General features: G+C 41.4%; 1 protein-coding gene across 4 annotated transcripts; it reads left to right on the top strand.

Moving 5' to 3' along the window:
- The first annotated feature begins 11 nt into the window (after positions 1–11).
- On the top strand, positions 12–24,818 carry DHFR (dihydrofolate reductase). Of its 4 annotated transcripts, XM_050795725.1 has the most exons (8): positions 238–322; positions 499–538; positions 617–704; positions 1,147–1,196; positions 3,325–3,430; positions 15,105–15,231; positions 19,763–19,878; positions 24,400–24,818. In XM_050795725.1, the coding sequence occupies exons 4-8, from the start codon at positions 1,172–1,174 to the stop codon at positions 24,476–24,478; spliced, it is 453 nt and encodes a 150-aa protein (XP_050651682.1). In that variant the 5' UTR covers positions 238–322; positions 499–538; positions 617–704; positions 1,147–1,171; the 3' UTR covers positions 24,479–24,818. The 4 variants fall into 4 exon arrangements, with proteins under 4 accessions (XP_050651680.1, XP_050651682.1, XP_050651683.1 ...); XM_050795726.1 differs by lacking the exon at positions 617–704; XM_050795723.1 differs by lacking the exons at positions 499–538; positions 617–704 and having other exon boundaries at positions 12–322.
- The last annotated feature ends 1,721 nt before the right edge of the window (positions 24,819–26,539 follow it).

Consider the following 26,539-nt stretch of genomic DNA (forward strand, 5'->3'; position numbering starts at 1 on the left):
GCAGGGCAAGGATGGCAGCCCGGGAACAGGGCCCTGCCGGGAGCGCGAGCCCGCGGCCGCAGTTCCCAGGCGTCTGCGGGCGCGAGCCCGCCGTGACCCTGCCGTGCGCCGGGGCGGGGGGCGGGGCCTCGCCTGCACAAATAGGAACGAGAGGGCGGGGCGGCCACAATTTCGCGCCAATCTTGACCGCGCGTTCTGTTTTAACTAGCGGGCTCGGAGGTGCTCCAGCTGCTGTCATGGTTCGTTCGCTAAACTGCATCGTCGCTGTGTCCCAGAACATGGGCATCGGCAAGAACGGGGACCTGCCCTGGCCGCTGCTCAGGTATCTGCCGGGCCGGGGCGATGGGATCCAGACTGGCGCAGGCTGCCCGCGGTCGGGGTATCTGGGTGGGACGCGCTGGGCCGACTCCCGGCGGGAGGATGGGGCCAAACTTGCGGTCTGCGCTCGCAGGAAGGGTGGGCCCGACTGGATTCGGATTCCCCTTTTCTGCTGCGCAGGAGGCAAAGTTGCTGATTTCTGCCCGGATCCTGCTGCCAGGTGAGGTCTTTGCCCTGCGGCGCCCTTTCCCAGGGCAAAGTCCCAGCCCTGGAGAAAACACCTCACCCCTGCCCGCAGCGCTCCGTTTGTCAGGTGCCTTAGAGCTGGAGCTCAAGGGATAATTGTCATGCGTGTCCATGTGAAGAGACCACCAAACAGGCTTTGTGTGAGCAACATGGCTGTTTATTTCACCTGGGCGCAGGCGGGCTGAGTCGGAAAAGAGAGTCAGCGAAGGGAGATAAGGGGTGGGGCTGTTTTATAGGATTTGGGTAGGTAAAGGAAAATTACAAAGGGGGGTTGTTCTCTGGCGGGGTAGGAATGGGGGTCACAAGGTGCTCAGTAGGGGAGCTTTTTGAGCCAGGATGAGCCAGGAAAAGGAGTTTCACTAGATAATATCGCTTAAGGCCAGGACCGGCCATTTTCGCTTCTTTTGTCTTGGAATGTCATCAGTTAAGGTGAGGCAGGACATTTGCACTTCTTTTGTGATTCTTCAGTTACATCAGGCCATCTGCGCGTATACGTGCGAGTCACAGGGGATGCGATGGCTTGGCTTGGGCTCAGAGGCCTGACAATAATGTTTCGAGTAACGCTCTTTCTCTAACTTGTAGGAATGAATTCAGATATTTCCAGAGAATGACCACAACCTCTTCAGTAGAAGGTAATGTGGGATTAAGTAGGGTCTTGGTTGATGAAATTTACCAATGCAAATGTTATTTAAATGGAAAGTTTTCCGTGTTAATCTGGGACCTTTTCTCTTATGGATCTGTATGCAGTTCCCAAGGTTCATTTACCACTATTAAAATTTTTTTGTCTTAGAAATTTTATGTTAACGCACGAGCAAATTATCAGGCATGGGGCAGAATTGGCAGCTGGGTGGAGGCTTCAGTGGAGGTTAGCACTCGGAAAGGAAAGCAGAGGAGGCCTTTGGAAGAGCTGCTGGAAGATATAAGGCCTGAACAAAGGCAATGGAGAAGAGAGGGTAAAAAATTTTTAAGGTTACATGACCCTGGATTTTGGAGATCAGGAATTTAAAGATGATGCATCAAGGAAGAACGCTCAGATTTTCAGTTTGAAAGCTGACGTGACATGTAAAGGAGTGGAGAATAATGTACCATTGTAATGATGAGGCGCCTCTAGGACATCTAGGATAATTTCAGGCACAGAGATCTAGGTGAATTGAACTATTGGAGGGAAGGGAATAACCAAGGAAAAGAATGTGGGGGTTGAGAGATGCCCCATTTAAAACCTAAGAGACCTGGATATTTATGGTTGTAAGAGGAGGCATGGCAGAGGAAACAAACAGTAAGAAAGGAGCAGATGCTGCAGCTCTTGAATGGGACAGATACAAGGTATTTGGATTTGACACTTAGGTCACTGGTAGAGATGATGACGAGAGCCCATAGCTAAAGAATTGATAAAAGCCACTCTCAGAAATCCCAATATGGTCTGGTAATGTTGATGTTTCTTTGGTTCAGATAGCTGAGTCTCAAAGTTATTCTCCTAAGAAATTGACCCAAAGTGGACGCTATATGTAAAAAGGTTTTATAGAAGCGTTAAAAGAGTAGGATACAGACATAATTAAACATGTTTTAAGGCAATTGAGTGGAACATTAAGCAGCTATTTTTAAAAGTATGATTTAATACCAATCTACAAAGTACACAAATATGAATAATACAATTATATAACAGTTTTGACAGTACTGATTAGAGGCTGAACATTATTCTAAGTCTTTAATTCCCACAACAACCCTAGAAGCAGGAACTATTGTTATCTCTATTTTATGGATAAAGAAAGTAAACTACAAGGGGTTAACACGATTTGTCTTGTGGATGACAAAATGCATTCAACTTCAGCACTTTGACTCAGTTGTTTTTTCTTTTTTTTGGGTCTCACCTCTATCTCCCAGGCTGGAGTGTAGTGGCGCGATCTCAGCTCACTGCAAGCTCCACCTCCCGGGTTCACGCCATTCTCCTACTCAGCCTCCCAAGTAGCTGGGACTACAGGCGCCTGCCACCACGCCCAGCTAATTTTTTGTATTTTTAGTAGAGACGGGGTTTCACTGTGTTAGCCAGGATGGTCTTGATCTCCTGACCTCGTGATCCGCCTGCCTCTGCCTCCCCAGAATCTTTACTCATTACTATGTTATACACAATTGCAATTGATTAAAAGTAAATATTCGATATAAATTGGATAATGCCAAAGGGAAAAATAGTTATATTTAGGCAATAAGTGATAAGTATGAATTTTGGTAAGACTTTTAAGTTTATTTTTTTTAAAGGAGAGCCACTAAGTGTCAGGATGTCAGTCATATCTATGCACATACCTACACTAAGTCCTCACTTAACGTATCTGTGAGTTCTTGGAAACTGTGACTCTAAGTGAAACAATGTATAGCAAAACCAATTTTACCATAGGCTACTTGATGTACACAAGAGTTGAGTTCCTAGGGCATATTGCTGGTCACAAAAACATCACCAAACTTCTAAATGAAGGCCGAAAACACTTCTAATATTAAACACTGAAATAAATATAAGCTATACATACATTTAAGAATAGTAATGTGCATGTCTTTGGGATGTGGAAGGAAACTGGAGTACCTGGAGAAACTCCATGCAGACATGGGAAAAGCATGCAGACTCCACACAGACAGTGGCCCTGGCCAGGAATTGATTATTTTTCTCATCAATGTTAGAAGAAAACAATGTTATTCAAGGACTTGTTGTATATAAATATATGAAAATACATGTATATTCCCAAAATATACTTAGGCTTTGTGATTTTATAGGTAAACAGAATCTGGTGATTATGGGTAAGAAGACTTGGTTCTCCATTCCTGAGAAGAATCGACCTTTAAAGGGTAGAATTAATTTAGTTCTCAGCAGAGAACTCAAGTAAGTACCTTAACATAAATTCACCACAAGAAAATCGTGTCTTATAGTGGAGATCAGTATATGATAAAATGAAATTGTATAAAAGGAGCTATTGATGAGGCTGCTTAATATCACAAAGGTGATTATAGAAAATAAGCAGTTATCTATATTACATGGCAATAATTTCTTCTACTACCTGAGTAATTGATTTCATCATCTTGAAAAGTTACATTAAACATTAAGTATCTCACTGTGGTATCAGATTTGCAAGTTTTGAACCATCATTCAGTAGGCTCAAATATAAGTTATACAGTATAATCAGTAACTTGTAGTTTCACATAACGTCAAAACAACTATGTTTTAGGACTTGCTAAAATTAAGTGATGATCTCCTTTCTGGACCCAACCCTAAATGCAATAAAATGTGAATTTTAGGATGGGCTGAAATGGGTCATAATCTTCTGCTCTATTATGCCTAGTTAACCACAATACCCAGTAATATTTTGTACTTAACATTCATTACTCAGTGTCTGAAGGTAAAAAATTTCAAAGTATTGAAATGGTTCTAGAGATCCTGGAGAGAAGCAAGTTATCTCTAGTTAGCCTCTGATAAGAATTTTCCTGTACCCCAATCCAGGGTTGGAGTCAGCAGTTCATGAAGCCTAGATATGCCTTGGCAACTGGAGAGTGGGAGGGTTAATCATATTAAGACTGCCCAGGAAGTCAACTCCAATGGCTTGGGAGGTTGAGGGGTGGCCAGGATTGGACCTGTGTTAATCCATTCTCATGTTGCTATTTTTAAAGAACTGCCAAGACCAGGCAATTTTACAGGAAAGAGGTTTAATTGACTCAGTTCCTTATGGCTGGGGAGGCCACAGGAAATTTAAAATCATGGTGGAAGGGGAAGCAAACACGTCCTTCTTCATGTGGTGGCAGGAAGAAGTGCTGAGCTAAGGGAGAAAGGCCCCTTATAAAACCATCAGATCTCATGAGAAGTTATTATCACAAGAACGTCATGGGTGTAACCACCCCTCCATGATTCATTTATCTCCACCTCGTACTACCCTTGACATGTGGGGATTATTACAATTCAAGGTGAGATTTTGGTAGGGACACAGCCAAACCATATCAGGACCTAAGGGGAAAGTGTGGGATCTGGCATGTTAATCATTCTTAGTCTAATAATATAATCACCAAAAAGAATGCAGTATCCTAGGGCATTACTTGCTTGGGAACAGTGGTCATAGTATTATTTTCCCATGGATATTAGTAAAGATTCAACCAAAGAAGCAGAACCAGTAGGAGATAGAAATAGGTATATTAAAGAGTTTTATTGCGAGGAATTGGCTTACACAATTATGGGGACTGGGCATGTGAGTCCAAAAATCTGTAAAGCAGGCCATCAGAAAGGGCAAGCTGGAATTCTCCAGCAGGGGCTGAAGCAGTACAGGTGAAATTTATTCAGGAAAGCCTTAACTCTACTCTCAAGGCCTTTAAACTGATTGAATCAGCCCACTCAGATTAAAGTCCGACCTGGCACAGTGGCCAACCCCTGCAATCCCAGCACTTTGGAAGGCCAAGTCAGGTGGATCACTTGAACCCAGGAGTCTGAGACCAATCTGTGCAACAAAATGAAACCCCATCTCTGCAAAAAAATTAGCCAGGCATGGTGGCGTGTACCTCTAGTTTCCGGGAGGCGGAGGTTGCAGTGAGTCAGGATAGTGCCACTGCACTCTAGCCTAGCCAACAGAGTGAGACCCTGTCTCAAAAAAAATAAAAACTGAATTGTAATCACATCTACAAAATGCCTTCAAAGCAACACCTAGATACAGTATCTGAATAACCAAGAACTATATCCTAGCCAAGTTAACACTATGGGAAGGAAAGAACTACACAGCTATATAGGCTAAGGGGATTCAGGCTTACATAGATTTTCTCCCAAGTTCTTCCTAGAATGGCATAGGTAAAACCCCAGAAGAAAGTGTATAGAATATTTGCATTGATTGCCTCTGGGCGACCGGGCAGATTTATTGATATGCATCTTGCCGCCTGCTTCCATCTTCATGCTATTCTTTCTTCTGGTTGCTAGGATGCTCTGATTATCTCTTTCCTTGGTGTATTTCAAATTCACAGACTATATCGCCATTCCAAGAAGCTCTTTAATGACATTTTTGAATACTACTCAAGTTTGTTTATGGCTAGCTTGAGCTCAAACAGAAAGAAATCTCAGTGTGGGAGATGTTCACTTGAGCCGGCATTTCTCCTCAAAGATAATGAGTGTAATTTTTTTTTACGACCTCCCTGTGATGCATGTAATTGGGTTTGGTTGCTTCTTGTGTATTTATATATAACATATGTTGGTGTCTTGTGCTTTTTTTTTTAAGGCTAAGAAAATTTAAAGTCTTTATTATCAAGCATGCCAGGGAAATAGTGATGCCAGTTGTAAAAAATGTTAGAGTTCTTTTTTGTTGTTGTTCTTCCTCCCGCTTCCTTCCTTGTTGGTCAGTCCCACACAGAGAGACAGCACCTGCTGAGTGCCAGGCACTGCAGGCTCTTGAATAAAAGGGCAGAGATTTATACATGGAAATCACTTGCTTATGTCAGCTCTAAAGAGACTTCATTTTTCACCCCTCTCCCCCAGTGTAAGAAGAAGCTGAATCCTCAAGGTAATCACAAATTTTCTACCGAACACTAGTTATTTAGGGTAAATATTTCCTTAGTAAGGTATTGGGGGAAAATGTTTTTCCGAAGTTGTCTAGACAATCAAGTTGTGGCTTTAAAAGAACTTGAGGTGAGGCCGGGCACTGTGGCTCACGCCTGTAATCCCAGCACTTTGGGAGGCCGAGGAGGGCGGATCACGAGGTCAGGAGATCGACACCATCCTGGCTAACACAGTGAAACCCCGTCTCTACTAAAAATACAAAAAATTAGCCAGGCCTGATGGCGGGCGCCTATAGTCCCAGCTACTCGGGAGGCGGAGGCAGGAGAATGGCGTGAACTCGAGGGGCAGAGCTTGCAGTGAGCCGAGACAGGGCCACTGCACTCCAGCCTGGGCGAAAGAGCCAGACTCCGTCTAAAAAAAAAAAAAAGAACTTGAGGTGAGAAGGGTGGGAATGACCACTGATGAGTACAGAATTTTTTTTTTTTTTTTTTGGTGATGGAAATGTTCTAAAAGTAGATAGAAGTTATGCTTGCACAACTCTGTGAATGTACTAAACGTCACTGAACTGTATACTTTAAAAGGGTGAATTAAATTTTTATCAATAAAGTGACTTTTAAAAGTCTTTGGAACCAGCCAGGCACAGTGACTCACACCTGTAATCCCAGCACTTCGGGAGGCCAAGGTGGGCAGATCACAAGGTCAGGTGTTCGAGACCAGCCTGGCCAAAATGGTGAAACCCCATCTCTACTAAAAATACAAAAATTAGCCAGGTGTGGTGGTGAGCGCCTGTAATCCCAGCTACTCAGGAAGCTGAGGCAGGAGAAGCTGTTGAACCAGGAGGCGGAAGTTGCAGTGAGCCAAGATTATGCCACTGCTCTCCAGCCTGCACAACAGAGAGAGACTCCATCTAAAAAAAAAAAAAAAGAACTTGTTGGAACCCAAAATTAAATAAACAAGTTTTGCTGCAATGCTATAGTAGCCTTGACACTATCTTTAGAAAATCCAAAATTGCCTCCATGTTACAAGATTTAAATAGTCTCCCATCCATGAAAGTTAACTAAATTTCATGTCATAATTTTTTCCGATCTCACTATCAGAGTCTCCACAGTGATTAAAACTTGAAGGTGCAGATCTCTCTCCCCGTACACTTGGAGTAGCAAATGCTGACTGACCTGGTTTCTGATATCTGCTATGGCCCCTAGTAACTTTTGACTTTAGGCAGGTTACAAGTAAGCCTTGTTGAAGGTTCTTCCCTTACCTATTAAATGAGATGAATAATGACAACTTTTTAGGGTGATTTTGAAGACTCACTGAAGTTTTGTATGTAAAGTTTCTGGCACACAGAAGGGTATAGGCATCAGTTCTTACCGCCGCCGCGCCCCCCTCCCCCCCCCACACACACAAACTTGCTACTTTATATCTTATAGAATGTACACATTAATATATTAATGAAATCACAGTGAACAGACTCATGATCTCATTTTCACCTTAAAATATTATTTTGTTCTCGTTTCCCTCGATCTTGAGACAAAAATCCACTGCCACCTAAATCAACTCTCATCTCTCCTGACTTCATTCTGGATTCCTTTTTTTTTCTATCTTCACCATGCTCTGCTGTCCCAACCTTTTAGTATTATCAAAGGCAAAATAAATGTTGAGATTAATCTCTAAATTTAACATTTTGTTTGGGAAGAAAAAAAATTGCAGTTTAGGGCATACATGCCGACAGGTAGCCTTCCATATATGTCTGAAGAACAAAGGGAAGGTTAGAGGTTTTATTTAAAAGGAGAACTGTTACCGCTCTTTGAGAAAGTTCATTGGCACTACTAAGGTTTGGGGGAGCTGACAAGCTCCGATTGGTGAACAGTGAGTGATGGGCAAAATTAGTTCTAGAGTTGCAGCAAGTTATCTCAGAAGCTGGAGATAAAACCGGTTTCAAGTCACAACAAGCAGTTCCAGCAGTCAGGCTCACAGAAAATTACATTCTTGGAGCAATGTTTTATACCCTGAATGCTTTTTTCCCCTGTCCCCTCAACTCTGATTTAGTTGGGTATGACAAGAATGACCCACTGTCACCCAAGCTGGAGGGCAGTGGTGTGATCTCGGCTCACTGCAACCTCCACCTCCCTGGCTCAAGCAGTTCTGCTGCCTCAGCCTTCCAAGTAGCTGGGATAACAGGCAGGCACTACCATACCCAGCTACTTTTTGTATTTTTTGGTAGAAATGGGGTTTCTCCCTGTTGGCCAGGCTGGTCTCGAACTCCTGACCTCAGGTGATCTGCCCATCTCAGCCTCCCAAAGTGCTGGGATTACAGGCATGAGCCACCAAATTCGGCCTACCCTGTTTTAAACCTCACCACAGTTTACTTTTCTGCTACCCTCAACTTTCTCAGAGCTTTCTTGTGTTAAATAACTTTAGTATGATTAAAATAAAATTCTATACTACACTTCGATTGTAGTCTGTCATGCCTGTACCTTTGCACGTGTTTTTATCTCCTTTGACACTCGGTTAAGAAATCATGCCGTGAGGAGTATTTTCCCTCATCACCCCAGCCCTGCGTTCCCATGAAGCGTCCTCTGCACGTCTTCATTGTATGTCCTTTCATACATTATAGTCACTGCTGAGATATTTCTGACTGCCATCACAATCTCTTTGAGTGCAGGGACTGCATATTTTATCTCTGTCCCCAGAATCTAGCATAACCCCTAGCAAATTAGGGATTCAGAAATCACACAATGAATAGTACATAGGTGATTTATAAAAATAGAACCATCCCACATAGTACCACTTTGTTACCCTCCTCTTTTTCCCTTATATATTAGAAAATAAAGTCCTGTAAATATTTTTAGTGGCTGCATAGTATTCCATTATGAGGCTGGAGCATACCCGATTTTTAATATGGGTATACCTCAGAGATATTGCAGGTTCAGCTCCAAACCACTGCAATAAATAAAGCAAATACCACAATAAAGGTGGTCACATGAATTTTTTGGTTTCTCGGTGCATATAAAAGTTATATTTACACTATAGTTATAGTCTAATAGATGTACAATAGTATTATATCTTTAAAAAATGTATGTACCTTAATTAAAATATGACTAAAAAATGCTAACAATCATCCAAGCCTTCAATGAGTCATAATCTTCTCACTATGGAGTGTCTTTCCTTGATATTGATGGTTGCTGACTGATAAAGGTGATGGTTGCTGAAGGCTGGGGTGGCTGTGGCAATTTCTTAAAATAAAACAATGAAGTTTGCTACATTGATAGACTCTTCCTTTCATGAAAGATTTTTCTGGAGCATGTGATGCTATTTTATAGGATTTTACCCACAACAGAATTTCTTTCAAAATGGGAATCAATCCTCTCAAACCTTGCTGTTGCTTTATTAACTTAGTTTGTGTAGTATTCTGAATCTTTCGTGGCCAAACAATGTTCACAGCATCTTCGCCAGGAGTAGATTTCATCTCAAGAACCCAGTTTCTTTGCTCATCCATAAGAAGGAACTCCTTATCCACTGACGTTTTATGAGATTCCAGCAATTCCATCCCATCATCAGACTCCACTTCTAATTCTAATTTTAATTCTCTTGCCATTTCCACCACATCTGCAGTTATTTCCACCCCTGAAGTCTTAAACCCCTCAAAGCCATCATGAGGGTTGGAATCAACTAACTCCAAACTCCTGTTAATGTTGATATTTTGATCTCCTCCTATGAATCATGAATGTTGTTAATGGCATCTAGAATAGTGAATCCTTTTTAAAAGGTTTTCCATTTACTTTGCCCAGATCCATCAAAGGAATGACTGACTATTGCAGCTACAGCCTTAGAAAATGTATTTCTTAAATAGTAAGACTTGAAAGTCAAAATTACTCCTTGATCCATGGGCTGCAGAATGAGCAGGAATATTTTGAAAGGAAATCTTCCTTCCTGAGCAGTAGGTCTCAACATTAGGCTTAAAATATTTAGTGAACCATGCTGTAAACAAATGTGCTGTCATCGAAGTTTCGTTGTTCCATTTCTAATGCACAGGCAGAGAAGATTTAGCATAATTCTTAAACGCCCTGGGATTTTCAGAACGTTAAATGAGCATTCGCTTCCACTGAAAGTCATCAGCTTGCCTTAACCCCTAACAAGAGAATCATCCTGTTCTTGGAAACTTTAAAACTAGGCATTGACTTCTCTTTTATAGCTATGAAGTCCTAGATGGCATCTTCCTTGAATAGCAGGCTATTTTGTCTCCATTGAAAACCTGTTCTTAGTGTAACCATCTTCATCAATGATCTTAGCCAGATCTTCCGGATAAACTTGCTGCTTCACCTTGTACTTTTTTCTTATGAAGACAGCTTTTTCCTTAAACATCATGAACCAAACCCTGCTAGTTTCAAACTTTTCTTCTATAGCTTTCTCACCTCTCTCAGCCTTTACAGAATTAAAGAGGGTTAAAGCCTTGTTCTAGATTGGGCTTTGGTGTGAGGTAATGTGGCTGGTTTGATCTATCCAGACCACTCAGCTTTCTCCACATCAGCAATAAGGCTATTTGTTTTCTTTGTGGGTTTTTTTGTGTTTTTTTTTAGAGACACAGTCTCGCTGTCGCCCGGGCTGGAGTGCAGTGGTGCGATCTCGGCTCACTGCAAGCTCTACCTCCCAGGTTCACACCATTTTCCTGCCTCAGCCCCCCGAGTAGCTGGGACTACAGGCGCCGGCCACCACGCCTGGCTAATTTTTTTGTATTTTTAGTAAAGACAGGGTTGTACTGTGTTAACCAGGATGGTCTCGATCTCCTGACCTCATGATCCTCCCGCCTCGGCCTCCCAAAGTGCTGGGATTACAGGTGTAAGCCACCGCGCCGGCCAGGCTGTTTGCTTTCTTACCGTTCACATTTTCACTGGAATAGCACTTCTGATTTCCTTCAAGAGCTTTTCTTTTGTATTTACAACTTGGCTGTTAGATGCCAGAGGCATGGCTTTTGGCCTGTCTTGGCTTTGCTATGTGCCTCCTTCACTAAGCATAATCATTTCTAGCTTTTGATTTTACATGAGAAATATGCAACTCTTCCTTTCACTCCTACGCTTAGAGGCCATTGTAGGGTTACTAATTGGCCTCATTTCAATATTGTTGTGTCTCAGGGAATTGGGAGGCCAGAAGAGAGGGAGAGAAACAGGAATAGCCAGTTAGTGGAGCTGTCAGAACACCCAACATGTATCAGTTCACCATCTTAAAAGGGCATGATTTATGGCACCCCATAACAGTTCCTTGCAACAGTAGCAGCAAGATCCCCAAAACATTATAATGAAAAAGCCTGAAATATTGTGAGAATTACCAAAATGTAACATAGAAATACAAAGTGAACACATGCTGTTGGAAAAACTTCACCAATAGACCTGCTCAGTGCAGGGTTGGCACAAACCTTCAATTTGTAAAAAAGAAAAACACCTCAGTATCTTTGAAGCACAATGAAATGAGGTATGGCTTAGTAGAGAACACCATTTTTAAAGGCTCAGTGTGAAAGGTCTTAAATTGAGGGTGTATTTTTGTGTTCTGGTTAAGACACCATTCCATTTCAGGGTTTTTTGTTTTTTTAAGTGGTTTCCCAGCACTCCCTGGGGAAATGGAGCCAGAATTCCATTGGCCGTCCTCACATCAGGAACAGTGAAAAAGGATAATGTTTACATGTCACCCGGGGTAATCAGATAAGGCCATAGGACAAGAGTCAGGGTTCCACTAATCTAAGCCCTACCATCCTGATGTCTAAGGGCCCCTGTAGCCCACAGGCACCAACTGCAGTCTTTTGTCCACGTAACAAGTTGCAGCTCAAGTTTCAAAGTCAGGCTGCTGGAGTTCAACTCCAAGGTCCGTCATTTCCTGGCTGTGTGACCAGTAGTGTCTTAACCATTCAGCCTCAGTTTCCTCATCTATAAAAAGGAATGATAGTACCACGTACGATTGCCAGTTAAATGCAATGTGTACATTATCTCATTTAGTCTTCATGCAAACCCTCAACACTCAGTCACAAAAACATCAAGCACGTCCACACATTTGTTAACAAAGAATATGTATGCTACCACATACCAACTCCCCTTTGTCAGGGAATCCAATCTGGATTGGTTTAAAATAATTATAGGAAAGAAATTCAGCAGTGAAATACGTCACTATATTGGATGCTTCCTATTTGTCATTTACTGTATTAATTTCTAGCACTTGTGCCGTGTAAGGGCTGATGAACTCAAACACTAGCTCAGCTTTTTGCATGTTCTTTTTTACCCACCTGGAGGTCCAGTGTTTCCTGTGATACTGAACTGTAAAGTGCTAAATAGCCACATTTTACGGAAGCGTATTCTTCATACCTTTTTTTTAACTTAAATCTCTAACTTTGCTCTATCTTTAATTTATTTTTTTTGTTTTTTTTGTGGCGGCGGGAGTTGGGTTTTTTTGAGACAGAGTCTCGCTGTCTCACCCAGGCTGGAATGCAGTGGCGCAATCTCGGCTCACTGCAACCTCCACCTCCTGGGTTCAAGCGATTCTCCTATATCAGCCTCCCAAGTACCTGGGATTACAGGCACGCGCCACCATGCCCAGCTAATTTTTCTACTTTTAGTAGAGACGGGGTTTCACTGTGTTGGCCAGGCTGGTCTGGAACTCCTAACCTCAGGTGATCTGCCCGTCTTGGCCTCCCAAAGTGCTGAGATTACAGGCATGAGCCACCATGAGCCTGGCTAATCTGTTCTTCACTTTCTTTTCCACATTCACTACAAAAGGGCAAGGAAGTCGTCACATCTGCAGTTACTAACACCGTCACAGCTCTGTTTTGGCCATCATTGGTTTATTAACGAAACTCTCTTCTCTCCCAACTCCAAATCTTTGTTTCTTCTAGGTTCAGTTCTCTCTCCGAAGAGCCTAGTCCAACCTGGTCCCTGCAACTGCCCTGATACCTTAGGAGATAACCTGGGCTTATTTAACTTCTCCCTGGCCTCCATGTCTTTTTCCAGCCTGAGTCAAAGTACATTCTTTGCTCTAACCTAATTCTTTTAAGAATGACAGAATAAAATAAGTAAAATACATATTAGGAGGGAGAGGGAGGAGGCAATCAAGTTCTTGATTAATCCTTATTATAACTATGAGTTCAAGGGCAATTATATAATCTTGTTAAAGCAGCAGGCTAAAAACTTGACATTGAATTGTAATTTCTGTTGTGTATCTAATTACTATGAAAGCCTATTTCCACATGTTTCGTCATTTATAAAGGGAATTGCAACCCCCACCATGACCAACAAAATAGTTTCAGAGATTGGGAGAGACTAAGCTAGTCAGTGTACACCAAGCTTGTCCAGCCCACGACTCGCAGGCCTCAGAGTGGCCTAGGATGGCTTTGAATGCCACCCAACACAAATTAGTGAACTTTCTTAAAACGTTATGCACAGATCTTTTTTTTTTTTTTTTTTTCAAGCTCATCAGCTATCGTTAATGTTAGTGTATTTTATGTGTGACCCAAGACAATTCTTCCAATGTGGCCAAGAGAAGCCAAAATATTGGACCACCCCTGAGTAAACACTGAAATTAATTAACTTCTTCCCTTTTGGATTTTAATTACATAATAATAAGCTCATTTTTTAATACTTCACCCATTCCTGTATTGTTTGAAACATGAAAATCCTTTCCCCATTCCCAAAGGTAATGACATATTAACAGTCTGAATGTCATTCCAAGCTTTTCTGCAGTCATTCAAACATATCACTCTTTTTCTAATATTTTATCAGGAAAATCTTCACACATACAGAAAGAAGTTTACAGTAAACCATCCACCTAGATCTACCATTAACATTTTACTCTACTAGTTTCATCACATCTTCATTCATCCATCAATCGATCTTGTTCATTTTTGCATTCATAATAAACTACAGACATTAGTGTATTTCCACCTAAATACTTCATCATTCATACCATTAATGATTCAGTCTTGGCCGGGTGCTGTGGCTCACACCTGTAATCCCAGCACTTTGGGAGGCCGAGGCGAGCAGATCAGCAGGTCAGGAGATCGAGACCATCCTGGCTAACAGGGTGAAACCCCATCTCTACTAAAAATACAAAAAATTAGCCAGACATGGTGGTGGGCGCCTGTAGTCCCAGCTACAGAGAGGCTGAGGCAGGAAAATGGCGTGAACCTAGGAGGCGGAGCTTGCAGTGAGCCGAGATCGTGCCACTGAACTCCAGCCTGGACAACAGAGCAAGACTCTATCTCATAAATAAATAAATACAATGATTCTGTCTTTTACAGTTTTTGTCCTTCTGAAGTAACTATTACATGAGACACAAGTCTTAAATGTACATTTGCTAAGTTTTGGTAAATGTATACACCTGTGTAACCCCAGCCCTATCAAAGATACAGAATAGTACCTATCATCCCCAGAAAGTTCTCTCCTGCCCTGTCCAAGTGAATCTTTATCCCACCCCTCCGGAAATAACTCCTATTCTGATGTTTTTCCACCAGAGATATCACAAGATACCACCTGGTTCTGTTTCATGATTCATTGTGAGCCATAGATGTACAAATGTAGGCTGAATTATTGGTCATAGGCCATACTGATGTTAAGTGCTTCTTGTTGAAAGGATTCATATTTATGATTATTTTAATTCTATAGTCACTGCTGCTTAGTCAGATTATTTGACTAGTATGGATGGATTTTACGAAAATTATGTGTAGGCCGGGCGCGGTGGCTCAAGCCTGTAATCCCAGCACTTTGGGAGGCCGAGACGGGCGGATCACGAGGTCAGGAGATCGAGACCATCCTGGCTAACACGGTGAAACCCCGTCTCTACTAAAAATACAAAAAACTAGCCGGGCGAGGTGGCGGGCACCTGTAGTCCCAGCTACTCAGGAGGCTGAGGCAGGAGAATGGCGCAAACCCGGGAGGCGGAGCTTGCAGTGAGCTGAGATCCGGCCACTGCACTCCAGCCCGGGCTACAGAGCAAGACTCCGTCTCAAAAAAAAAAAAAAAGAAAAGAAAATTATGTGTAATTCTTTTTTTAACCTCAGGGAACCTCCACAAGGAGCTCATTTTCTTGCCAGAAGTCTGGATGATGCCTTAAAACTTACTGAACAACCAGAATTAGCAAATAAAGTAGACATGATTTGGATAGTTGGTGGCAGTTCTGTTTATAAGGTAAGTGTAGTTATTGGTAAATAAAAAGAAATGTTCTATTCTACTTTCTTTCAGCTTCCCTGCCATTTAAAGGAAGTGGAAGAAAACAGACATAACTCGTCATCTGAACCTTTAAAAAATTAAGCCATGAGTATAGGAAGCAGCACATTATCTGTACTGTAAATTATTTGTTGTCAGTTCAAATTATTTGTTGTTTGATACTATACAAACTAAATAGAAATGCAAAAATAAATATTTTAGTCTGTATCAGCCTATCTTTTATAGGCTATTTATTATTATTTATAGCCTATTTATTTATTTATTCATTTATTTTTGGGACAGGTTCTTGCTTTGTCACCTGGGCTAGAGTGCAGTGGCACTGTCTCACTGTAGCCACAAGCTCCCAGGCAGGCCCAAGCAATCCTCCCACCTCTCCTCCCAAGTAGCTGGGACTTTAGGCACACACCATCATGCCTGGCTAATCTCTGTATTTTTTGTAGAGTCAGGGTTTTGCCATGTTGACCAGGTTGGTCTTGAACTCCTGGGTTCAAGCAGTTGATCTCCCAAAGTGCTGGGATTACAGGCGTGAGCACCTAGCCTATTTATCTTTTTAATTGGCAAATAATTGCATATATATATTATGTACAACATGTTGTTTTGAAATGTGTATATATTGTAGAATGGCTAAATGGAGCTAATTAACATATGTATTACCCACTTATTTTATGTGGTAAGAACACTTAAAGTCTACTAGCTTAGCAGTTTTCAAGAATACATTTATTAACTATAAAATAATAGATGTTGTACAATAGATCTCTTTAACTTACTCCTCCTATGTAACTGAAATCTTGTATCCTGTGACCAACATCTCTCCAGTACCAGTCTACTTTCAAATCAAAGAATAATTGATATTTCCAATTTAAAATCCATTCTAAATCTTTTCCTGAGAAATGTAGTTGCATTGCACTGGTTTCTACTACCTAAATGTACCCTAGATACACTTTGTCTTTCAGGATGAATGTATCTCTTACTGAGAAAGGGTTGGGGCTCTCAGTTGATATACACTAACTAGATGTATATGAATTTATTACAAGCAGAAAACTTCCTCAACCAATTTTTTTTTGGTTTTGTTGTTGTTGTTGTTGTTGTTTTTTGAGATGGAGTCTCACTCTGTCGCCCAGGCTGGAGTGCAGTGGCATAATCTCGGCTTACTGCAAGCTCCGCCTCCTGGGTTCACGCCATTCTCTTGCCTCAGCTTCCCGAGTAGCTGGGACTATAGGCGCATGCCACCATGCCCAGCTAATTTTTTTTGTATTTTTAGTAGAGATGGGGTTTCACCATGTTAGCCAGGATGGTCTTGACCTGCTGATCCGCCTGCCTCAGCCTCCCAAAGGGCTGGGATTACAGGTGTGAGCCACTGCGCCTGGCCAATGTACCTCTTTTTTTTTTTTTTTTTTTTTTTTTTTTGAGACGGAGTCTAGTTCAGTCGCCCAGGCTGGAGTGCAGTGGCGCGATCTCGGCTCACGGCAAGCTCCACCTCCCGGGTTCACGCCATTCTCCTGGCTCAGCCTCCCGAGTAGCTGGGACTACAGGCGCCCACCACCGCGCCCGGCTAATTTTTTGTATTTTTAGTAGAGACGGGGTTTCACTGTGATCTCGATCTCCTGACCTCGTGATCCGCCCGCCTCGGCCTCCCAAAGTGCTGGGATTACAGGCGTGAGCCACCGCGCCCGGCTTATACCTCTTTTTTAATACCAAATGACTTCCAGCTTTAAAACTTTTGAGGATAATAGAATTCTTTGCCTTTTAAAACACTAATGAAAAATTAACATTTATGAGGAGGAAGAAAAATCCGTTTCTGCCATTTGGGTGGTCTTGTGGTAAGATATATACACTGAAATTATTTTAGAAAGAAGAGGTAGGTGGAGGCCTGTAATCCCAGCACTTTGGGAGGCCAAGGCGGGTGGACTGCTTGAGGTCAGGAGTTCAAAACCAGCTTGGCCAACATGGTGAAACTCCATCTCTCCTAAAAATACAAAAATTAGTTGGGTGTGGTGGCGGGCCCCTGTAGTCCCAGCTACTTGGGAGGCTGAGGTGGGAAAATCACCTGAACACAGGAGGCAGAGGTTGCAGTGAGCTGAGAGCGTGCCACTGCACTCCAGCCTGGGTAACAGAGAGACTCTGTCTCAAAAAAAAAAAAAAAAACTCTCAGTTTCTTGGGCTCCTGTTTCTAGAACCTCTTATTTTCTCAATTTGTGATAGAAGAAAATGGACATTTTTTCCTTGATATTGTCATCCAAGTATGAATTTCTTCTAAGAAAACAAGTTATTTCTTTATTTTGTTCAGTGCCTACCACACTTTGAATGATTCATTACCATAGTCACTAGAAAATGTATTCTTTAAGCAATATAAGTACGTAAATGCATTTATATAATATGATAAATCTATATATAGATAAATAGGAAGTAGAATCTTCAAATGATATTTTTACATTATCCACCTACCACACATCACAACAGCTTGTAGATATCATTCAGGCTTATCTTCTGTGGGCCAAATCGGACCTCCCAGCCTATTTTTGTAAAGAAAGTTTCATTGGAACACAGCTCCACCCATTCATTCAGTACTGTCTGTGGCCTACAAAGGTAGGAAACCCTATGGCCCTCAGAGCCAAAAATATTTACCATCTCTCCCTTTACAGAAGGTTTGCTTATATAATCACCTTTTTTTTTTTTTTTTTTGTGAGACTGAGTTTTGCCCTTTTTGACCAGGCTGGAGTGCAATGGTGCGATCTCGGCTCACCACAACTTCTGCCTCCCAGGTTCAAGCGATTCTTCTGCCTCAGCCTCCCAAGTAGCTGGGATTAGAGGCATGCACCACCATGCCCGGGTAATTTTGTATTTTTAGTAGAGACGGGGTTTCTCCATGTTGGTCAGGCTGGTCTCGAACTCCTGACTTCGGGTGATCCACCCGCCTCAGCCTCACAAAGTGCTGGGATTACAGGCATGAGCCACCGCGCCCGGCTTATAATCAACTTTAATACAGAACTTCACCACCACAGTCAATCTAATAATCCAGACGGCTCCTAAGTGACTAAGGGGCAGGTAACATAGACAGCATGTGCAGGACAAACTGATAATTCACGTCCTAGGCAGGACAGAGCAGAACAGCACAAGATTTCTTCACACTACTTAGAACAGCATGTCATTTAAATCTTATGCATTATTTCTGGAATTTTCCAGTTAATATTTTCAGATCACAGTTGGCCACAGATAACAAACTGGAAAGTGAAACTGCAAATAAGGGGGAGACTCTGCGTTCCACTTTTTAAATTTTTGGTACAGTAAGAATTGGTAGAGCATCTATTTGGTTGTAGCAAAAATAATAAATGATTTAATATAAAACGATGTTTTGAAAATAAAAAGTAAAATTTGTTCTGTACCCTTATTTGGAATTTTAAAAATAAACACTTGGATTTGTTGTGTGTGTGTGTGTGTGTGTGTGTGTGTGTGTGTGTGTTTTCTATAAGCTATTTAAGATCAAGAACTACTGCTTTCTTAGAATTGCAATTAAGACATACTTTTTATGAATGAGAATTTTAGGACACTCATTCTAGGGCAACTTTTTCTACAGAAATTATCAACCATATTTTAGGGAGTAGTTAGAAAAGTCATGTACAGTATTAAGCCAAATGTTAATACAATTGTTAGCAACAAGAAGCAGAATAAATTACCTACCTACTAGCATTGTAATTATCTTCTGAGAATTGGAAGCATTACTAAATTTTATGTATATGTACTAAGTATGCTCTTGGGGTTTTCCATAGTCAAGGTCTCATTAAATTGCACTATCTTATTCATACATGTTAATGTAAATTTTTCTATGGAGAACAACTAGATAATTTTGGGCTCTTAACTCTAAACAGCCAAAGGGAAAACAATAAAAGAGAATGCTTAGGCCGGGCGCGGTGGCTCAAGCCTGTAATCCCAGCACTTTGGGAGGCCGAGACGGGCGGATCATGAGGTCAGGAGATCGAGACCATCCTGGCTAACACGGTGATACCCCGTCTCTATTAAGAAATACAAAAAACTAGCCGGGCGAGGTGGCGGGCGCCTGTAGTCCCAGCTACTTGGGAGGCTGAGGCCGGAGAATGGCGTGAACCCGAGAGGCGGAGCTTGCAGTGAGCTGAGATCCGGCCACTGCACTCCAGCCTGGGCGACAGAGCGAGACTCCGTCTCCAAAAAAAAAAAAAAAAAAAAAAAAAAAAAAAAAAGAGAATGCTTAAATTAAAAAGTTCTTGTAAGCAAACTGGAGGCCAGACTATATTTAAACTCAGTCTGTCATAATTATTGTTAATGGTTAGTGTCATTCTCAATATAACTAAGGCATACTTTGCAGCACCCCAGATGAAATAATAGGATATTTTAATAATACGCTTTGGCAGTACCAAGCATATTTTTAATACTTAGTATAAACTAACTAAACATAAATCTTAGAGTTTCTATGTCTTTTGATACACATTAAGAAAATTGATGTTGTTTTATTTCAAAGGAAGCCATGAATCACCCAGGCCATCTTAAACTATTTGTGACAAGGATCATGCAAGACTTTGAAAGTGACACCTTTCTTCCAGAAATTGATTTGGAGAAATATAAACTTCTACCAGAGTAAGTATATTATTTAAAAAAAAAAAAAAAAAAAAAGGCCAGGCACAGTGACTCATGCCTGTAATTCCAGCACTTTGGGAGGTCGAGGGGGGCAGATCACCTGAGGTCAGGAGTTGAAGACCAGCCTGACCAACGTGGCGAAACCCCATCTCTACTAAAAATTCAAAAAATTAGCTGGGTGTGGTGGCACATGCCTGTAATCCCAGCTACTTGGGAGGCTCAGGCAGTAGAACTGCTTGTTCCTGGGAGGCAGAGGTTGTAGTGAGCCAAGATCACGCCATTGCACTCCAGCCTGGGTGACAGAGCAAGACTCTGTCTCAAAAAAAAAAAAAAATTTAAACCCTGAGCATGTGATGTCTTTCCCCTTGTTTAGGTCCTATTTCGTTCAGCAATGTTTTATACCTTTCAGTGTTAAATTCATTCTTATGTATTATATTCCTTTTGATGCTGTTGTAAATGGTGTTTTCTTTAGTTTCAGACTGTTCATTGCTATTTACAGAAATGCAAGTAATTTTTGTTTATTGATCTTGTATCTTGCAACCTTGCTGAACTCATTTAGTAATTCTGATTCTTGGTAGATTCCTTAGGATTTTCTCTACAGTATAATGTCATCTGCAAATATAGGTTTACTTCTTCCTTTTTAATCTGGATGTTTTTTTACTTTTTTCTTTGCCTAATTGCCATGGCTAGACCTGCCAATACAGTGTTGACTAGAAGATAGCAAGAGCAGACTTACTTGTCTTATTCCTAATCTTAGAGGGGAAGCTTTTCTCTCTCATCAAGTGTGATTTAAGCTGTTAGTGCCTTTATCACATTGAGGAAGATCCCTTCTGTTTCTAGTTTATTTAGTATTTTTTATCATGAGAGTATTATAGATTTTGTGACATACTTTTTCTGAGTCTATTGAGATGATCATGTGGTTTTTGTCTTTTATACTAATACTTTAATGTACTATTAATATGGTATAACACATTGATTTTCACGTTAAACTAATGTTTCTGGGATAAATTCTACTTGGTATCTAATCCTTTTTATATGTTACTGGGCTTAGGTTGCTAGTATTTTGTTGAAGATTTTTGCATTTATATTCAGAAGGGGTGATTTATAGTTTGTTTGTTTTTCTTTTTGAGACGGAGTCTCGCTCTGTCACCCAGGCTGGAGTGCAGCAGCACAATCTCAGCTCACTGCAAGCTCTGCCTCCCAGGTTCACGCCTCCTGAGTAGCTGGGACTACAGGTGCCCACCACCACGCCCGGCTAATTTTTTGTATTTTTAGTAGAGACGGGGTTTCACCATGTTAGCCAGGATGGTCTCGATCTCCTGACCTCATGATCCGCCCGCCTCGGCCTCCCAAAGTCCTGGGATTACAGTTTTTGTTTTTGTTTGTTTTAAATGCCTTCCCCTGGTTTTGTTATCAGGATAAAAGTGACCTCATAGAGTGAATTAGGAGATGCTCTCTTCCCTTCTGTGATTTTGAAAGAGTTTGTGACGGATTGGTAGTACTTCTTAAATGTCTTAGAAAATATTAATAGTGAATAGATTGAGATAGGAATAAGGAAATTGCTCCAAAGTGGAGATTCTAAACAAGGCTATGGGAGAAAGCAAAAAACTCTTCCATTGCAACATTTGATGGTCATTTGTACTTTCAGGCATCTACTAACATAACATCATAACAGCCTCTTTAATAGAATGGAAGGAATTCTCTAACGGGAGACCTAGAATAAGTCAATCCTTCATTCTCTGGAGAAAAAGGAAACCTGTGAAGATAAAGTGAATATACCTTGTCCCTGGAAAACTAACATTGCTCAATTCTGGAGCGGCTTTCTCTCCAGATCTCTGTGCGCTGGGGAACTTGGATTTGCTTTCTACTGTCCAAATATAAACTTTGGTCATTCTCCACCTCCCCTATCCCTTTCCCCACAGCTACTCACTTAGTTTAAGCCCCGTTGTCTCTATCAGTTGACCTCTTGTGGTTATATAGGTTTCTGTTCAAATATAATGTATTTTATTAACACTATTCTTCCCGATTTAAAAAATAAGACACACTAGTATAGTGAAATACCGATGAAAGAGAGAACTTGTGAGGCAAGAAGAGAATAAAATTAGAATGTAGAAGGAGCCACAAGTGATGGAAGCCAGAGCAGAAGGTCATATTAATAAAGTAAGGTGGTTTTACTTTGTGTCTGCCTTCATCCCTGTAGGTCATTGTTTGGGCAGTCGATTTTTCAACAGCACCGTGCCAGCCTGTCCTCTAGGGCTCTGCTCTTATTCATCTTACCTGGAAGAAATCTATCTCAGACTATTTCACACTAGACCCCAACCAAACCAGCAGGCCCAGATATTTTATATCGGCAGTTTTCTACTTAATGAGCCCCCAACAGGCTTTTACTTATAGTTAACAATCTTGTGTGTGACCACATAGTCAAAGAGAATAGAGATTAAAAGAGGCCTGTGGAGGCAGTAGTTGGCTCCAGAGCTGGGACAGATGCCCCTTGTCAATGGACACCTTGAAGTAGGTTTTGGATAGGCTGATGTTTCTTCTTCTGACCCTACAACTTCCTGTCTGGATGCTGGCATACTCGTCCACATTACTCAGCTGCCCCTTTGCTCCTGAGCCTGTGCTTCCTGTAGAGTCTTGATTTTAATTGTGTTTTGGTTTTTCGGTTTATTTTTTGTTTTTGAGATACAGTCTTGCTTTGTTGCCGAGGCTGGAGTGCAGTGGCACGATCTTGGCTCACTGCAACCTCCTCCCAGGTTCAAGCGATTCTCCTGCCTCAGCCTCTCAAGTAGCTGGGATTACAGGTGCCCGCCACCATGCCCAGCTAATTTTTGTATTTTTAGTAGAGACGGGGTTTCACCATGTTGGCCAGGCTTGTCTCGAACTCCTGACCTCAGATGATCCACGTGCCTCGTCCTCAGCTTCCCAGAGTGCTGGGATTACAGGCGTGAGCCACCGCCCCCGGCCCAGAAACTTCTTGATATGTCGCTTTTGTCTTATGAACTGACAGTCTTGACACTTGAGAATTTTGCACCAAAAATGTATGTAGATGTTACTTTTCATGACTCATTTCAGAGAGACTAAAATTATAATAGAAAATGGTTAATAGAAACATTGCTTCTTCCTCTGAAATATAAATTATTCCAGAAAGCATCTTTTTCCCTATAATTTTGTTACTTTGTACTCCTAATTTTTTTTTTTACCAAAATTGCATAATCTCTCATTAGTCAACAAAGGTTAATGTCTGTTATTACTCAGCAATGAATTGAATATCAGGAGACTTAAACGTTTACTGTGTTTTCCCTGCCTACAGTGAGTTTTAAAAATAGAGAAATGAAACAAACCAATAATACTAGTAGGCACCATTTATAGAACACTTAATGTGTTAGGCACAATGCTACATTCTTTTTTGATTTTTTGGGGTGGGGGCGGAGTCTTGCTCTGTCATGGAAGCTGGAGTGCAGTGGCGCCATCTTGACTCACTGCAACCTCCACCACCCAGGTTCAAGCAATTCTCCTGCCTCAGCCTCCTGAGTAGCTGGGATTACAGGCACCCGCCACCATGCCAAGGTAATTTTTGTATTTTTATTAGAGACAGGGTTTCACCATGTTGGCCAGGCTGGTCTTGAACTCCTGACCTCAAGTGATCCACTCACTTTGGCCTTCCAAAATGCTGGGATTACAGGCATGAGCCACTCTGCCTGGCCAACAATGCTAAATTTTTTACAAGGATGAAGACTTTGACAGCCAGGCTCAGAAGCATGTCACACAGCAGAACCAGAAAGAAGCACAGTCTGATTCAAGCAGGTGTTCCTGACTACCTGGAGCATACTGGGGTGCAGCCTGCATAGTACTGAAGAAGTAACCAAAGATTGGGGTTTATTGGAGGCTGGAATGGTCAGAAGATTCCTCAGTGGAGAAGCTGGGTTTTGGATGGGAAGCTGGAGAGAACACAGGTTTAAGTGAGAGTTAGGGAACAGGAATAGCAGATCCTAATAAAGGAATTACAATCTGCCACACATTGTGGAATTAGAGCAGTGTGGTGTCCATCAATCAAACTGAAGCAGAGAACCTGTCACTGTCCAGGGCACATAATTTCAGTTATGCCCTAAACAGCTTCAGGTTGTATTTTGTCTTTTGCTTACACAAGAAATGTGATACCAAATGTAAGTCTTTCCAAAAGTTCTTAAGAAATTTCCTATGAGCTGGGTGATAGAGAGGAAAGATATGAGGGAAACTGCTAACTGGTTTTTGAGAGAATTAGGAATCCAAAGGAAACAAAAGAGGAGAAATTACACTTTTTGTTTTCTAACTTTCTATATAGTTTACAGTTTTTTTCTTATCATTTGCATATGTAGTATATTTGCATGATATTTATCCAACTTGACAGTGGTTTACCATTGTGAAGAAAAAAGGGAAACTTTTTATTTGCTTTATGCATTATTGATGCGTTTAAACTGAGAATGACGGAAGCTGTGTTTTTAATGGACACATAATTTAATTATGTATTTTTTTCTTTTACAGATACCCAGGTGTTCTCTCTGATGTCCAAGAGGAGAAAGGCATTAAGTACAAATTTGAAGTATATGAGAAGAATGATTAATATGAAGGTGTTTTCTGGTTTAAGTTGTTCCCCCTCCCTCTAAAAAAAGTACGGATTTTTACATTAGAAAAAAAGTATTTTGTTGACTTTAGATCTATAATTATTTCTAAGCCACTTGTTTTTATTCCCCACTACTCTTGACTCTATCAGATACCATTTATGAAACATTCTTGCTATAAATAAGTGCTTCTCCAAGACCCCAACTGAGTCCCCAGCACCTGCTACAGTGAGCTGCCTTTCCACACCCATCACATGTGACACTCTTGCCAGTCCTTGACATTGTCGGGCTTTTCAAATGTTGGCAATATTTATTAAAGGTGAAGATCCACATACCCTTCAACTGAGCAGTTTCGCTAGTGGAAATACCAAAAGCTTCCTACGTGTATATCCAGAGGTTTGTAGATAAATGTTGCAGCCTTGTTTGTAACAGTGAAAAATTGAAAACAACCTGGAAGTCCAGTGATGGGAAAATGAGTATGTTTCTATCTTAAATTGGGAAACCCAAAGTAGATTCCAAGACTGAAATTTCAGTGAAAGCAGTTTATTTGCTAGGTCATACCAGACACCGTCAGTTGAGGTAAGGAAAAACTGAACTGAGAAGGTAAGAAAACCAGTTTAAAGTCAGCGAGCAGGTTCTCACTGGTAACAAGCTCCATACTGCTGAGATACAGGGAAACGAAAGGGAGAAAACTGGAGTATTGATTCCCCTCTCTCCTTGGTTGTCAGCTCTTTGTCCTGTGTGTGGGCGGAATGTACTCCAGCTGCTCTATAGTAAGTCCCAGGTGTTTGCGGTAAGAAGCTGCTGGCATGCACGGGAACAGCGAATGCCAAACACTTAAAGCAATTCATGTTTAAGTATGTAAGCGTTCATTCATATATATATATATATATGTGTGTGTGTGTATATATATATGTGTGTGTGTGTGTGTATATATATATATATATATATTTTTTTTTTTTAAAGACAGTTTAGCTCTTGTTGCCCAGGCTGGAGTGCAGTGGTGCAATCTCAGCTCACTACAACCTCCGCCTTCCCAAATTCAAGCAATTCTCCTGCCTCAGGCTCCCAAGTAGCTAGGACTAAGTGCACACCACCATGCCTGGATAAATTTTTTATTTTTTATTTTTAGTACAGACAAGATTTCACCATGTTGGTAAGGCTGGTCTCAAACTCCTGACCTCAAGTGATTCGCCCACCTCAGCTTCCCAAAGTGCTAGGATTACAGGCATGAGCCACCACACCTGGCACATCTTCATTCTTTTTATGTAGTAAAAAGAATAAAACCACGCATGGTTTATTTGAAATATTCTATAATTTAAAAAAATACAGAAGCAGGAAAACCAATTATAAGTTCAAGTGAGGGATGATGGTTGCTTGAACCAAAGGGTTGCATGTAGTAAGAACTTGTGATTTAAGATATATTTTAAAGTTGTAAGTAGCAGGATATTCTGATGGAGTTTGACTTTGGTTTTGGGCCCACTGAGTTTGAGATGCCTTTGAGAAATGAAGGAAGTAGAGAGAGAATAAAAGAAAAACTAGCTGGGCCCAGTGGCTCACACCTGTAATCCTAGCACTTTGGGAGGCCAAGGCAGGTGGATCACTTGAGACCGGCTTGGGCAACATGGCAAAGCCCCATCTCTACAAAAAACACAAAAATTAGCTGGGCATTGTGGCGCACACCTGTATTCCCGTCTACTCAGGGAGCTGAGATGGAAGGATCAATGGAGCCCATGAGTCCAAGGCTGCAGTGAGTGGTAGTTGTGCCACTGCACTCCGGCCTGGGGGACAGAAGAGACCCTGTCTTGAAAAGGAATCTGAAAACAATGGAACCGCGCCTTCAGAATTCTAGAAAGTTATTTTCAACTGATAAATCTGTATTCACCCAAATAAGCAAGGGTGAAGGTAAAATACATTTTTAGGCAAGCAGACTCAGGGGTTACCTCCATGTACCCTTTTTTGAGAAGCTATTGGAGAAAATACTCCAGCAAAGTGAAGGAGTACACAAACCAGAGAATGACATAGATCCAGACAATATTCCAGCTATGGAGCTGGCTTAAAAA

The sequence above is a fragment of the Macaca thibetana genome, chromosome 6, assembly GCF_024542745.1.
Source record: "Macaca thibetana thibetana isolate TM-01 chromosome 6, ASM2454274v1, whole genome shotgun sequence".
Lineage (NCBI taxonomy): Eukaryota > Metazoa > Chordata > Mammalia > Primates > Cercopithecidae > Macaca > Macaca thibetana.

What these genes read in the sequence shown, in the direction of transcription:
- DHFR (XM_050795723.1), top strand. Translation starts at nt 12, where the DNA reads ATGGCAGCCCGGGAACAGGGCCCTGCCGGGAGCGCGAGCCCGCGGCCG. An exon ending in CTGCCCTGGCCGCTGCTCAG is followed by an intron (nt 323 to 1,146) that starts GTATCTGCCGGG and finishes TCTAACTTGTAG; the next exon opens with GAATGAATTCAGATATTTCC. An exon ending in CACAACCTCTTCAGTAGAAG is followed by an intron (nt 1,197 to 3,324) that starts GTAATGTGGGAT and finishes GTGATTTTATAG; the next exon opens with GTAAACAGAATCTGGTGATT.